Here is a 15,776-nt window from a genome sequence, read left to right on the forward strand (position 1 = left end):
GTTTGTCTTACTATGGTAACTTGTCTCTGGCATTCTTCAAAATATCTTCTTTTGTGTACAAGAAAAATTGTAAAGGTTTGAAACCACTTGTAAATTGAGTAAATTGAGAGTTAATTGTCATTTTTTTGGATGAAGCATCCCTTTAGATTGAAACTGAAACAAACTGGCACAAGTGGCCTATTTATTCCAAAGGTATTTGGCATTTTACACTTTTTTTTCATTTTGACATATCACTTTAATCATTTAATCATGACAGATAAATAAATTGTACTATTAATAATCTGTAATAAATTGTGATATTTTTGAGACATTTTTTCCCGTCGCCCAATCCTCCATATTATCCCCACAGTAGCTATTGTGTTTTTATTGTAGTTCACCCAAAAATGAAAAAGTGAATCCAAACCTTCATAAAAAATTTTTTTCTGTTGAACACAAATGAAGATTTACTGAAAGACCAGTAACTAATTACTTTCATAGTATAGAAAAAAAAAAACTATTAATCAACTATTGTTTGTGGGTGTTTTTTTTATGTATCCCCGGAGAGAATTTAAAGTTATTTATCATATATTGAATTCAATGTTTTAATGTAATCTTTTATCATCTCTTATTGAAGTAAGAAACATTAATTATTATTATTATGCTATATGTTTTTAAATTGGGTGTCACAGTGGTGCAGTGGGTAGCACAATCGCCTCACAGCAAGATGGCCACTGGTTCGAGCCTCGGTTGGGTCAGTTGGAATTTCTGTGTGGAGTTTGCATGTTCTCCCCGTGTTTGCGTGGATTTGCTCAGGGTGCTGCAGTTTCCCCCACAGTCCAAAGACATGCGCTATAGGTGAATTGGGTTGACTAAGTTGTCCGTAGTGTACAGTATATGTGTGAATGAGTGTGTATGGGTGTTTCCCAGTTATGGGTTGCAGCTGCAAGGGCATCCGCTGCGTAAAACATAGGCTGGATAAGTTGGCGGTTCATACCGCTGTGGCGGCCCCAGATGAATAAAGGGACTAAGCCAAAAACAAAATGAATAAATGAAAGAATGTTTTTATATTGATGTTGACATGGAATAGTCATAAGTTCCTGATGTAGCTATAAACAAACAAACTAACTAACTAACTAACAAAAAAAAACTTGTCAAATATGTATTGACTGATCATATTCACAATTATTTGTGCTAACATGACCAATTATGCCTGCTCTTGCCCTGGTCCTCATCATTTTCCTCTGTGTTCCTCAGACATGTTGAAGAGGTTCAGGCCCTCCAGGCCTCACAAAAGCAGGAGATCGAGGAGCTGTACAAGCGCATTGGTAAAGTGCCCCCTCCTGGAATCGTCTCCCCAGCGGCCATGTTGTCTAGCCGGCAGCGTCGCCTGTCTAAGAGCAGCGGATACCCCACCTCTCGCAGAAACAGCTTGCAGAGATTGGAGATACTGCCCCCTACAGGTACCATTGAAGAGGCTACAAAAGATTACCACAAAAAAAATTAACATTTGAACTGATATTGCATTCACAACCATGTGTGTACTCAAACAATGTGGCTTTAACAAGAAAAGACTAAAGTTAGATTCAAACTAGCCCTAGCTCTCTTCAGTACATGCCTATGTTCATTTAATTTAATGAATTCATTTAAATTAATGAGTTTAATTGTAATGGGAATGGTTGATACACTATAAAACCCAAAAAGTTAAGGTAACTCAAACCATTTGAGGAAACCGATTGCAACAAACCATTTAAGTTCAAAAACGAATTCTAATGAGAACTGTGAACTTAACACATTTGAGTAAACAACACAGTTTGAGCACATTAAAACCCAATAAATGAAGAGAACTCAAACCAAATAAGTAAAGTAAAACCCAATAAGTTTAGTCAACTCAAACCATTTGAGGAAACAAATAGCTACAAACCATTTGAGTAAAAAAACGAATCTATACGAGTACTGTGAACTTACTCCATTTAAGTTTAAGTAATGAGGGATTTAGTTAGCTCATTACCTTCAACACTGAGTTCAAAACTCTTTTCAAATGAGTAGAATTACCTTTTAGCCAATTTTGAGTTAACTGCACTCATTTCATTTGATAAAGTTGACTGTTGGGTTTACAGTGTACTCTTTTATCACCCAGCCCTAAGTGTGAAAGCCCCTTTAAGTGTTCAAATCAATCAAGAGTTGATTAGATCATGAATAATGGGCAGTACTTGTCTAAATGTAATCATGGTGTTGATGAGGTTAAAATAAGTAGACAGCTTGATGATGTCAACTACAGAGAGCAGTTATTTCAAAAGTTACAATTTTAGAAATATTGCTCAGGAAAGTATTGTTAATTACAATGGTGGTCAAAACGTGATATCTAGCCCAGGAGTTCCCAAACTTTTCAGCTTGCGACTCCCAAAATAACAATTTCAGTGACTTGCGACCCCCGTTATCCTCACAGGTGTTTATAAACATACAAACATTGCACACAAGAGTGCACACACACCAATATATACTAAACAAGCTTATTTATAACACAAAAAAGTGCAACAGTTTAACAACCATTACTTTTTTATAGTCATTATTTATTTGTTTAATTTATTAATTAACATTGACCTCACTTAATGAGAATGGCGAGCACAATGTTTACAGCACAAGACTATTCTTGGTTTAATTTTGAAGGCTGCCACTTGAAGATCATACCTTGTTCAGTCGTTGCCTTAATTTTTAATGTACGTAAATACCTTAAAGGTGTCAAACATTATTGCAGCTTTTTATTTGCATGTTTTTATGTAACTATTAAACACTTTTTATCTTTTGGAGTTTATGGATAAAATATGGTAATTCTGATAGTTTAATAACATATATGATATTTTTAGATATCACCAAGTGATCCATTAAGAAATAGAAAGATAATACATTCAAATTAATGTAAATATTGGAAAAGAAAACTACAAAGTTTTGTTACTTTTAAATCTTGCACTTTTATCCATTTTATATTTAATATTTTTCTCCAACATATTAATTTGGATGTACTTATAGTATGTACTACATTATTTTGTTAGATAAGCTCCAGATTTGGCTTTAGTACTGACTAATCTAATGTATATGCACAACATATATAATGTTGTAAAGCTTCATATAGAAAATATTAATCTGAATGAGAGATTTGTGAGGGGTTTTCTCTTATATGTTGAGCACTGTATATGTTAATATGATCTCAAACACACTTCAGGTATCATGCGCAAGAACTCAATGAGTGGCAGCAGCAGCGGATCTCAGGAAAGGAGCAGTAAAGGAGTAACCTTTGCAACCGATTATGCCAGAATTGTGAGTGTAACTTCCTGTTACTTGTATTGATTACTACATTTCTCCACTATCTTAACCTTTTTTTTTTTGCTTGTTCTTTAACCCCACCAATGGAAATCTCCTTTCACACAAACACCAACCTTCTGTTTTTGTTTTTTCCAACAGTGATTTCTCTCGCTAAGGAGCTCTTTGTCCCCCGTCCTGCTCTGTGTCTGGATTGAAGTGACATCATTGCTTTCTCATGCCACTGCTGATGTTTTTGGTATGAAGAAAGGAGTCTGTGTGTTTTTCAACAGGCTCTGACGGGAATATTTCTTTAACCATTATACCTCTGCTCAGTAATTTAAGGATGATTTGCTTACATTGTGAGCTTTCTGAAGAGTCGGGCACTGAAGAGTATGTGCAGACTTTATATATACAGTTGACGTCATAATTATTAACCCCCTTTGATTTTTGTTTTCTTTTTTTTTATATTTCCCAAATTATGTTTAACAGAGCAAGGAAACTTTCACAGTATGTCTTATAATATATTTTTCTTGAGGAGAAAGTCTTATTTGTTTTATTTCGGCTAGAATAAAAGCAATTTTAATATTTTTAAACACCATTTTAAGGTCAAAATTATTAGCCCCTTTAAGCTATATTTGTTTTCGATAGTCTACAGAACCAACTATAGTTATACAATAACTTTCCTAATTACTCTAACCTGCCTAGTTAACCTATTTAACCTATTTAAGCCTTTAAATGTCACTTTAAGCTTTATAGAAGTGTCTTGAAAAATATCTCGTCAAATATTATTTACTGTCCTCATGGCAAAGATAGAATAAATCAGTGATTAGAAATGAGTTATTAAAAAATATTATGTTTAGAAATTTGTTGAAAAAATCTCTCTATTTAACAGAAAAAGGGATAAAAAATAATCAGGGAGGCTAATAATTCTGACTTCAGCTGTTTTTATGAGATGTGAAGTTATAGAGAATATATTTGCAGCTATAGCTCCCCCCGGTGGCTGAATGTAGAAATTGCAAGTGCATTTTCACCTGTCAGGCAACCAACATTATTATTATTATTTTTTTTATTGATTAACGTCATTGATTTGCTCTATTATGTATGTGGTTGATTTTATTCCAACTCGCAGGCATTCAGAAATAGTGAATCAGTACTGTAAATACTTGAGCTTTTAGAATGCAGGTTAATTCCCAAAGCCCTAATAAAAAGACTTTCAGGCCTTGCGTTTTGCTTCTACACAAAACAGTATCATGTATATAGCTGACAAATTTAAAAATGTTGGATTACGGCACAAATGTGGATTTAGTGCTGGAATGTTTTGCACACATGCAACAATTGCACATCATATTTTTTTAACTCCCGCATTTAAACTCGCAGTATTGATTTTGTTTTACTTTATATAAGAGATTTTTCTTAAAAATGTCTCAAAAAATAGAATTTTCGGTATTTCTATAAAAATAATGATTCAGAATATGAGCCTTTGCATTGATATTTAGCACTAAATACACATACATTCAGCTCTGAACTCATTGTAAATTTAAATTTGCACAACAAGCATATATAAATGTGCTTGTCTATCAGATCTTATTTAGATGAGGGAATAATTTAACCAAAGTATCTTAAACCAAATTTTAGAGAACAAATAGTGTAAAATTATACAAACAAAACTGCCTGCAGTTCATAAACACCCATACTGCCTTTCTTTCTTCTTCTTACGTTTGTGTAAATTGTAAATACTCATTGAGTTTTCATTTTACTAGGTACTTTTTAAAAACTGAGTTCCTCCCAGTGGTGAAATCTGCCATACAGTGTGATCTGGCTTGACTTAAAGGCTTTTGGTTGCCTCATGTTTGCTTTGAAACTCCTCTGTCTTAATCCTTTTCCCTTCGTTTTTTAATATATTAAAAGTTAATAGGGTGTGAAATGAAGATGTAAGCTCCCGTTTTCTTAATTAAAAGAAGAAAAACAAGCAAACAACCGACACGTTACACTTTTCCGCAAGGCATTCGCCAGTTGTATCTGTATATAAAAAGATCTGTTGTGAATTTGCGGTGTGTGGAGTTTCAGCCTTGACACATGAGGAGATGATGCATTTGTTTTAATGTGTGAAGACAGAAACGTGCTGAGAAACTGTGAAGTTTTGAACAATTGTTGCCTTAAAGTATCTGCGTTTGATGGACAGCAGGTGTGTGCTATTTCACATTAAGAGATTTATATATAGATCGATATATTTAGATAAAGAGAAAAGCTGTATTATATTATGCTAATGTTGTATCGCCATGCAGATTGTGCCTTTTTTTTCTATTTTACAATTTACTCTCATTTCTGGATTATTGTAAATTTACAAATAAATAATATTTCACAAGCAACTATTTCTTTTTGATATTAAAACTGCACAAGCATGTTATAGTAATACATTTTTATTGGTACAAATTAAATTGTTAACATGTTTGTATATTGTACAGTTTATATACACTACCTAACAAAAGTCTTGTTGACAATCCCACGCGTAAGAGCAAAAATAATGACTTCTAGGTGATCATTTGGGAAGGGGGCAGAAGGTCAATTTTTCTGATGAATCATCTATTGAACTGCATCTTAATCATTGCAAATACTGCAGAAGATCTATTGGAACCTAAATGGACCCAATATTCTCACAGATATCATACAAGTTTGGTGAAGAAAAAAATCATGGTTTGGGGTTACATTCAGTATGAGGGCATGCATGAGATCTGCAGAGTAGATGGCAACATCACCAGCCTGAGGTATCAAGACTTTTGTGCTGTCCATTACATTACAAACCACAGGAGAGGGCAATTTTTTTCAGAAGGATAGCACTCCTTCTCATACTTCAGCTTCCACATCTAAGTTAGAGCAAAGAAGGTCAAAGTGCCCCAGGATTGGCCAGCCCAGTCACCAGATGAGAACATCATTGAGCATGTGTGGCGTAAGATAGAGGAGGCATTGAAGATGAATTTAAAGAATTTAAATTTAATAAAGAATTTAAAGTCCTGCAAGAATGCTTTCTTTGCCATTCCAGATGACTTTATTGATAAGTTATTTGAGGTATTGCAGAGATGTATGGATGCAGTCGTCCAAGCTCATGGGAGTCATTCACAATATTAATTATTTTTCCACTGCACCATGACTTTATATTCTATTCGGTGCATTATTTCTGTTACGTGACGAGACTTTTGTCTAAGCAACGTCAGACTTTACTGTCCTAATTAAATAATTAAAAATCAAGGCATGATCATATTTTATTTTGGTAAAATAAGCGTAATACAGAGGCCTTTGCATTTCATATAAGACACTTTTGATACCAAATGATCAACTAGAAGCCAAGTTATTGTTGTTCCTAAAGTTTGGATTGACAACAAGATTTCATCAGGTAGTGTATGCATTTTCGCAAATTTGTATATTATATTAGTCATCTAGAAATTCACTTTAGACCTTTAATAATACATTTTAAATCATAGTACAGTTTGAAATCCATATATATGTTACCCTGGACCACAAAACCCAGAGAGTAGCCAAAAATGCATTGTATGGGTCAAAATGACATTTATTTTTGCCAAAAACATTAGAATTCATTCATTCATTCATTTATTCATTTTCTTGTCGGCTTAGTCCCTTTATTAATCCGGGGTTGCCACAGCGGAATGAACCGCCAACTTATCCAGCAAGTTTTTACGCAACGGATGCCCTTCCAGCCGCAACCCATCTCTGGGAAACATCCACACACACATTCACACACACACACACTCATACACTACGGACAATTTAGCCTACCCAAATCACCTGTACCGCATGTCTTTGGACTGTGGGGGAAACCGGAGCACCCGGAGGAAACCCACGCGAAGGCAGGGAGAACATGCAAACTCCACACAGAAACGCCAACTGAGCCGAGGTTCGAACCAGCAACCTTCTTGCTGTGAAGCGACAGCACTACCTACTGCGCCACTTTGAATATTAAGTAAAAAATTATGTTCCATAGATATATTATGTAAATGTACTACTGTAAATATATCAAAACTTTATATTTTTTATATACAGTATTTTTATTAATAATGTATAATGCTAAGAATTTAATATATTCAACTTTAAATGCAGTTTTCTTTGTGTGCTTTTTTTTTACCTTCAGATTTTCAAATAGTTCTAGGCCTGTCAGCCAAATATCATCCTGCCCTTACAAACCATAATGGAAAGCCTTTTTAATAAGCTTATTAATGACGTACAGTATAAATCTCAACATTAAAACACATGACAGTTATGACTGGTTCTGTGGTCACACGCTGTGTTCCCGGGTTTTAATTTGAACAAATATATTTGCATGCATCGAGCATCTGTTATATATAACCGCCTGCATTCCCCAGGCACATCTAAGCGTCCAAAAACATCATGTGGACTGAGCCTTCTCCCATTGTAGGATGAAGGGAGCGATATTTTTAGTACCAATTGTTCCTGAACGAGGTTGATTCAGGTCATCATCTCATTGTGTAGCTTATACATATTTATACAGTAAGAGCGCCAAAAAGCAATAAACCGAGAAGCAACATCCATCCAAATGTTACCGGCTTCAGACCTAGGGGAATCTGGACCGGCACAAGCCAAATCACGCACAAAACTGTGAATGATAAGGAGACAGACACGTTATAGCATTGCTCGAGTGCAGTTTAATATATCAAAGATAATTACTTCTTTTAAAGCTAACACATAGTACACAGTGTTCCAGAATAAAACCAAACGTATATCAATAATATAAAATTCAAATGTGTCATGGATATTAATACATCATATTACTCAATGCAATATCAATACACAATATCAATACACACTCAATGCAATGTAACTAGATTTTCTTTGTGAACAAAAGGCATTAATACATTGAACAAAAATACTTTAAACACTTGAATACACTCCTCAGAATACAGTCTTGGTCTTACTTTGAGATACTCAAGTAATATTACAAGAATTATTAAAATAATACATTTCTTACTCTATCTATAACTACTGGTATAAATGCAAAAATGATGCTAATCATTATAATTAATTCAATGTAACATTTTCCTTCACAACATTTCCAATTTACATTACATCAGCATTTATATTAACACTTGTTAATATATTTATGAGAAATACCGACAATTTAGGATTAAATAAATGTCACTTTTACTCATGTAATAACCCTAAGTTATTGAGAAAGCCAATTATGATGTTATAAAACCAAAAATCCAGCATTAAAACATTAAACTTGTACTATCACTTATTACTATTGTGTTACTATACACTACTATACAGCGTTATGCTTTCACAAACATTTTAGAAGAGAATCAATATAAAAATATGCCCCATATTAACCTAATCTGGCTGACATTCATAACAAATGTAACAATTACAACAATTACTTAACATTAAAGTGCTTAGAAAAGGATCTAATGCATATTTCTGAATGCATACATCACTACATGCTCCGTTCACATCATTTGAGTTAACCATTAACTCATCATTAGCTTCGGCTGCTTTTGCTAACCACGAGTGGCTATAATGTTTACGATCTAATTAAACCAAAAACGAATCAATGCATAGAACTAACACCTTCTAACATAGTTTCTTAACATTTCTTAAGAGTAAAGATGATAAATATTTCACACAAACCACTTTAAATGAGTGTTTATCCATACCTGTGAATGATAAGGAGACAGACACGTTATAGCATTGCTCGAGTGCAGTTTAATATGACCTCGAGCTGCCGGTCTCCTAGGTAACCCACTAACGCGCCACACTGCCCTCTACAGGTGTGGTGGTGAACTACATGAATCATTTCATTTACTCATAAGAACTAGAACAGGAATAAAACAAAAAAATGAGGTAAAGAGTGAGAGGGGGGGGTTTAACTTTTTCTTTTAATCACCTTATATAAAATAATATCCCTCTATCCGTCACACTCTCCCCGGCTTTAATGGGATGTCTCCTGGCATCCAAAACCACATTAACTATAATATTGTCAAGTAAATTAAATGAGAATCAGTCTGTAGTCTGAACTGTTTATCAAGTCAGTAAACACTCTTAACTCGTGTCAATCTGCATAAAGTCATAATCAGCATATAAAGTCAGTCTACAATGTCAATATCTGACTTAGTCTCATCCACAGGAATCTTTCAATAAACCCATGCCACTGGGTGGGGGTAATAGCTCACTTCAGGCGATACTGGTAGGATAGGCATTGGGTAAAAGCCACAGCACATAGCATTTGCTCCTAATCTCCAAGGCTGGTAAGAAGGTGCTCCTGGCTGGTCATACATCAAGAGATTTCGGGGCTTGACTTGCCGTGTGGATCTCCTTAATTGTTGTTCCATTTCCCTCACTGGTGCTAGAACAGTTATGGGATCTGTTGCCAGTGGGTCAAAGATTCCATCCTCCACCACATTATCACTATGCACCTCTTGACTCTCCACCAAGGGTGGTGGTGTAGCATAGGTTGGTGTGGGTCTTATCTCTGATGTTATGAGTGAATCCCTCTGATCAATTTGTGTGGCATCGTTACACTCTGAAGTTTGACTTAATGGCTGATATTCGGGAGCTATTGCCCTTAATCCACAATGATGTTTTGGGTCTGGTAGATGGTGTCTGATAGTTTTTCTTTCGTACACAGGCAAGGGTCTAAGGTGGTAGGAATGGTTTTCCTCATCATCGGAAATACTGATATCTGATTCAGCTGTTTCTCTACGTCGAAGGTGACATTTTTGTCTGGGTGGCTTCTTCCCAACACCCTTATCTTCTTCCTCAGAACTGACGAGTAAGTCACTAACTGGGAGAAGCAGGTTGCGGTGCAACACTCGAAAAGTTCTGTCACCTGTTTCAGCCTGAATCCGATACACAGGACTATCCTTTATCCTCTCGATGACTCTGTGGACCTTTTGTTCCCAGTACTGCCTGAGTTTGCCAGGACCCCCTCTCTCAGACAGGTTTCTGACCAACACACGATCTCCAGGTTGTAGTACAGCTCCTCGGACATGTTGATCATAATACCTTTTCCCTTTTTCAGAAGATCTCTTACTGTTCTCTGCGGCTATTCGATATGCTTCCTGCATTCGTAAAGCCCAGGTCTGTGCATACTGTTGCTTTGTCCGCACATGCTGGTCTGAGTTAAGGTTGAAGATTAGATCAATGGGCAATCGAGGATGTCTCCCAAAGAGGAGGAAAAATGGCGAGTACCCTGTTGCCTCGTGTCTTGTGCAGTTGTAGGCATGCACAAGATTCGGAAGATGGTCTTTCCACTCTGCCTTTTTCTCCTCTTGAAGCGTTCTTAACATCTGGAGCAGTGTCCTGTTCAGGCGTTCAGCAGGGTTCCCCTGTGGGTGGTAGGGAGTGGTACGGGAGTGAGAGATGCCTGCCAATTGCTGTAATCTTTGGAACAAGGTATTCTCAAACTCCCGACCCTGATCATGATGGAGTTTTTCTGGATATCCAAATCGAGGAATGAAATCAGAGAAAATCCGTTCAGCGGCTGTCTTCCCAGACTTATTTCGAGTGGGGTAAGCTTGTGCGAACCGAGTAAAGTGGTCTACGAGCACAAGTATGTACTCATAGCCACCCTTACTAGGCTCGAGGTGTAAGTAATCGACAGAGAGCAACTCAAAAGGTGCGGTAGTGACAATGGAACCCATTGGTGCTTTTTCAGGGACCGTAGGTCGTTTTTGCTTAATGCAAGGACACTGGCGTATAACATAGTCCTCAATTTCCCGCTGCATATAAGGCCAATAAAATCTTTGTCTGGCGAGATGAATAACTTTATCAGCACCAACATGTCCCATGTCATCATGTAGATGTTTCAGCACCATCGATGTAAGTGATGTTGGAAGGACCAGTTGTTGATTGGGCCCGGACTCTCTGTACAAGATCCCCTCTCTCAGCTTTAGTCGGTTCCATTCCCTTATTAGCCGCTGTGCTCCAACAGACACCAAACTTTGACCCTTGTCCTTGGGAGTCCATCCATTTTTTTTCAATTTTACAACTTCACAAATGGTGTCATCCCTATTCTGAGCATCTCTGATATCCTCAGGGGTAAATACAGGTATACATGCAGCAGAGAGATCCTCCTCTACCCGTATCTGAAGAGCCACAGCCTGTGGTACCTGCTCTTCCCTCTCAGCCTTATTTCCCTGCCAGATGGTAGATATCACCTCAGGCTGTACTATTTCAGTGTACTCTCTCAGGTGGTCGGTGAGTCTTACTGGAAATCGGGACAGAGTGTCTGCATCAATGTTAGTCTTGCCTGGCCTGTATTTAATGGTGAAATGGAAATCTGCTAATTCACCAACCCAGCGATGTCCTACAGCACTAAGCTTGGCTGTGGAAAGGACATAAGTCAGGGGGTTATTATCTGTATATACAGTGAAAGTGGGGGCGTAGTACAGATAATCCCGAAACTTATCACATACGGCCCACTTCAAGGCAAGGAACTCCAGCTTACTAGAATGGAGGTGGTAATTCTTTTCAGCAGGCGTGAGTGTCCTTGATCCGTATGCGATAACACGTAGTTTACCACTCTGTTCCTGGTATAACACAGCCCCCAACCCTTCATTTGATGCATCTGTGTGTAGAACAAAGGGTAAGTCAAAGTTGGGGTAGGCCAAGATGGGAGGACTAACCAACATGTCTACCAGGCGAGACACCACAGCACTATGCTCAGAGGACCAACAGATAGGTGTCTTAGATGGTAAGTGGTCACCACCCTTTCCCCTTTTGGTAGATTTTACAAGACTAGGACGTTGGCGAGACCCTTCAGGATGTTCTTGGAGCTTAAACAAAGGCTGTGCTATACGGGAGAAATCTTGGATAAAGGAGCGATAATAACCCAAGAACCCAAGCAAAGCTCGAACCTCACCGACTGTTTTTGGCTTCTTCTCTTTTAGTTTCAACACTGCCTCCAGATCCTTAGGATCCACCTGAACACCTTCATTAGTCACCAACCTTCCCAAATACCGCACTTGACGTTTGAAAAGTTCGCATTTAGTCGGCCTCAGTTTCACACCACACTCCTGAAGACGACACAGCACTTTTCTCAGGTCCTCAACATGGTCTTGGAATGTTTTGGAGAAACAGAGCACGTCATCCAGATAAGGGAAACAACATTCATCCCTGAGATTAACTAGTACGCCTTCCATGCAGCGCTGGAATGCTGCAGGTGCATTGGTAAGGCCAAAGGGGAGACGTACCCATTCATAGAACCCCCAAGGTGTGCTAAAAGCGGTCATGTGACGGCAACTTTCCTCAACAAAACCTTGATGGTATGCACTACCTTGGTCTAGTATCGAGAACCAGGAGTTGCCTCCTAAGTTATCCAATAGGTCTTGAATGCGTGGCAGTGGGTGACGGTCAGGAATAGTTTTATTGTTCAGTCCCCGGAAATCAACACAGAGACGTAAACTCTGGTCCTTTTTTCTTACGCACACGACTGGAGATGAGTAAGCTGATGTTGACTTTCGAATCCAGCCACGGTTAAGTAAATTCTGTACATAATCTTTGACTTCACGATATAAGGGTTTTGGTATGGCATTATATGACTTTTGTATTGGAGTGTCATCCCTAAGATTGATTCTCAGTTGCAACTCTGGGATGCACCCAATATCTGCCTCATCTTTGGCGAAGGCCATAGACTCCTCATATAACATTTGCCTGACAATTCTTTGCTCCTCCTCTGCTAGGTGGGATACATCAACTGGAGGGTGCCATTTGTCTCTGACCTTTGATACTGCCTCTCTATCAAGCTCTTTGTTGTGATAGCTCTGAGAGTTAGTGCATAACTGGGCTCCACAAGTCTGAATGGACTCAATATTCTTGTGCTTGGAGTTCAGTACAGGCTTCAAATCAGCAATCTCTTCAAGCGTACCCAGGACTGTTCTTTGAGTCAGGTAAATAGTGTGTTGGGTTGAGTTCTGAATAGGGATTTTAACACATTTTGATGACCCCAAGGGAACGTCTACCAGTGATGGAAACAGATCTAAACCCACCGGGCAAGTACTCACAGTAAGAGGTTGAAACAGCATGGTACAGTTCCCGGGTGCCCCCTTAACTCGACACCGAACTTCATAGATTTTGCCAGCAGGGATGGTTACACCTTTTTTACTGCTGCGTACAACACAAGGAGTTGGTTCAACAGAAGTTGGTATCTGAAGGAGAGAGACTAGTGTTCCGATGGAGCTCTTTGGTATACTTAAAGAATCTGTCAGGATAGCGGTCACATCCACAGTGTTGCCATGCTCTTTAATAATTTCAGCGATTACGTTGCTACCTAACAAGGGACAGTGGCAGTTCTGACTGATTAAAAGGGGTACACTTATTGTTATAGACCCATGGTGTCTGCTTGAAATCTGTAGGTCAACTTCTGCCCATCCCTCAAGGGGTATTTCAGTGCCATTAGCTGCTGAAATTTCAAGTGACTGACTGTTAAGAAGTGAATGAAGTGGCTGGATTTTGACATGGGGTGATGCTTTATCTACCCAAGTTTTGCTAACCATTGTCACCTGTGCTCCAGAATCTAATAACATTTCTATTGGCACACCATTGATATTGCAGGAAACAGTGCAACGATTTCCAATGAGCTGGGCCACCCGTTTCTTTGGATCTGAATGGCAAGGTGTGGCTGACATGGTAGCTGTGTCTGTGGGCTTAGAACTGTTCACGGTCGCTGGCTGCCCTTCTCCAGCGACCTCTTCCCGTTTACCGACATCCGTCTCTGCAAACATCCAATTGCTCTGTGACCTGCCTGACCACACGCAAAGCAATGGGGACAGTTAATTATCTCTTTCATTATGCAGTCAGGGCATCTACCCTTTTTCTCACTTGTTTGGGATGGCGGGTGCTTAACAGGTGTACTAGAACTTCCAGTCGGTGGACGGTCAACAGGCTGATTCACCAGTTTCATATGTTGAGTCAGTGAGGACACTTGAGCCGTCAGCTCTCTGATGGCTTCACGGTTAGCCTGCAACTCAGCATCAATTTGGTTTTGTTTTGTCACGTCAGTCGGTACAGTTATGTCAGAATGAGCTACACTCACAGTCACTGACCTAGACTTGGCCACAGCACCAAGGCGCTTTAACCTAGCTTCTTCCTCCATGGTTGACTTAGTCAGCTGTTCCAACAGTGAGTCATCACTAACTTGTGTGTCAGCAAGGAAAGGTTTAATGTCCTGCCTAACATAACTGTTCTTGTCATTTAAACCTTGATACAAGGAGTGCAGAAAAGTACCTTGAACTAGTCGCTTATCATAGTTAAACTCTACACCAGGCTGCTGTGACTCAAACAGAACTCGTTGTTTTAGCCCTATAAGTCTATAGAGAAACTGGTGTGGACTCTCTTTGTCATGTTGTTTAGCATTACTGAGCTCATGAAAGAGCTCGGTTACACCTTTATCTCTCACATGTGCACGGAGAAGTCTCTTTAACCCATTTACTGTTAAACCGTCATGATTAGTGAGCATTTCTCTGAACGTACCAGATTTAGTTATCTTGAGCACTGCTCTAACAATTTCAACCTCACTAAACCCCTCTTGTAGAGCAGTGTCAATCTGCTTACAGAGACCACTAAAAGAAATGTCAGACCCAGTATCAGATATTTGACCCCCATGAAATTTGCATTCCCGACGAGGAAGCAAAGCTGTGACATCCGACAGTCTCACAACCTGATCAGTGACAGATGAAGATAGGCTTGCTCTACCCTGTTGGGTGTCACGGGTACCAGTGTCACCTAAGTGGCCTGGTGTGTAAATAGTTCTGTCTATAGGTGATGTCAGGGCAGGCGAATCATGACTGATTGGTGGTGCATGAAAGTCTGTATGTGATGGTTGTGCATGTTTGTGTTTGTCCATTGCATATGTGTGTATGTCCTCTGCTGAAGCAGAAACTTGTCTGTGTGTATCGGTAAGTGCATTGTCTATGGGAACGGCAGGAACATTGGCCTCACCAGATCCAGAATCGATTGATGTCAGTTCCTGTAACAGTTCCTGAAGTGAGAGAAGTTGAGCCATACCTTCATCTTCCATTGTTTTCAACCTTTCACTTCTGGTGTAGTCGATGATGAAATCATAAAGCTCAGGTTCACTGAGGCCTTCTGTACTCTCACTGCCATCTTCAATAGCCCTGGCAACCAACTGCAGTTGACTGGTACTCAGAACAGGAAGCTTTTTGTGAATCTGGAAAATCAACATCCGTCGTGGGGTTACGGTAGCCATCGCGATTTTTCACCAGTGACGCTCACACTCTGGATGACGCTGGGCACAGCAGCCTTCCTTGAAGCTCGATCGCCAACCTCTACCCGTATCGTGACAGCTCTCCCCACTCGACGATGCAGAATCCCGGACGAGCCCCCAATTGTTACCGGCTTCAGACCTAGGGGAATCTGGACCGGCACAAGCCAAATCACGCACAAAACTGTGAATGATAAGGAGACAGACACGTTATAGCATTGCTCGAGTGCAGTTTAATATATCAAAG

General features: G+C 39.0%; 1 protein-coding gene across 2 annotated transcripts in view; it reads left to right on the top strand.

The window, feature by feature from the left end:
• Positions 1–5,648, top strand: part of wnk4b (WNK lysine deficient protein kinase 4b) — a 108,842-nt gene extending 103,194 nt beyond the window's left edge. For both annotated transcript variants that reach the window (XM_087244303.1, XM_087244304.1), the window contains 3 exons: positions 1,234–1,439; positions 3,200–3,294; positions 3,439–5,648. In XM_087244303.1, coding sequence (XP_087100429.1) covers positions 1,234–1,439; positions 3,200–3,294; positions 3,439–3,441 — 304 coding nt within the window. In that variant the 3' untranslated portion in view covers positions 3,442–5,648. The remainder of the gene's footprint in view (positions 1–1,233; positions 1,440–3,199; positions 3,295–3,438) is intronic.
• The last annotated feature ends 10,128 nt before the right edge of the window (positions 5,649–15,776 follow it).

Source organism: Danio rerio, chromosome 3 (assembly GCF_052040795.2).
Source record: "Danio rerio strain M-AB ecotype USA chromosome 3, GRCz13ab, whole genome shotgun sequence".
NCBI lineage: Eukaryota > Metazoa > Chordata > Actinopteri > Cypriniformes > Danionidae > Danio > Danio rerio.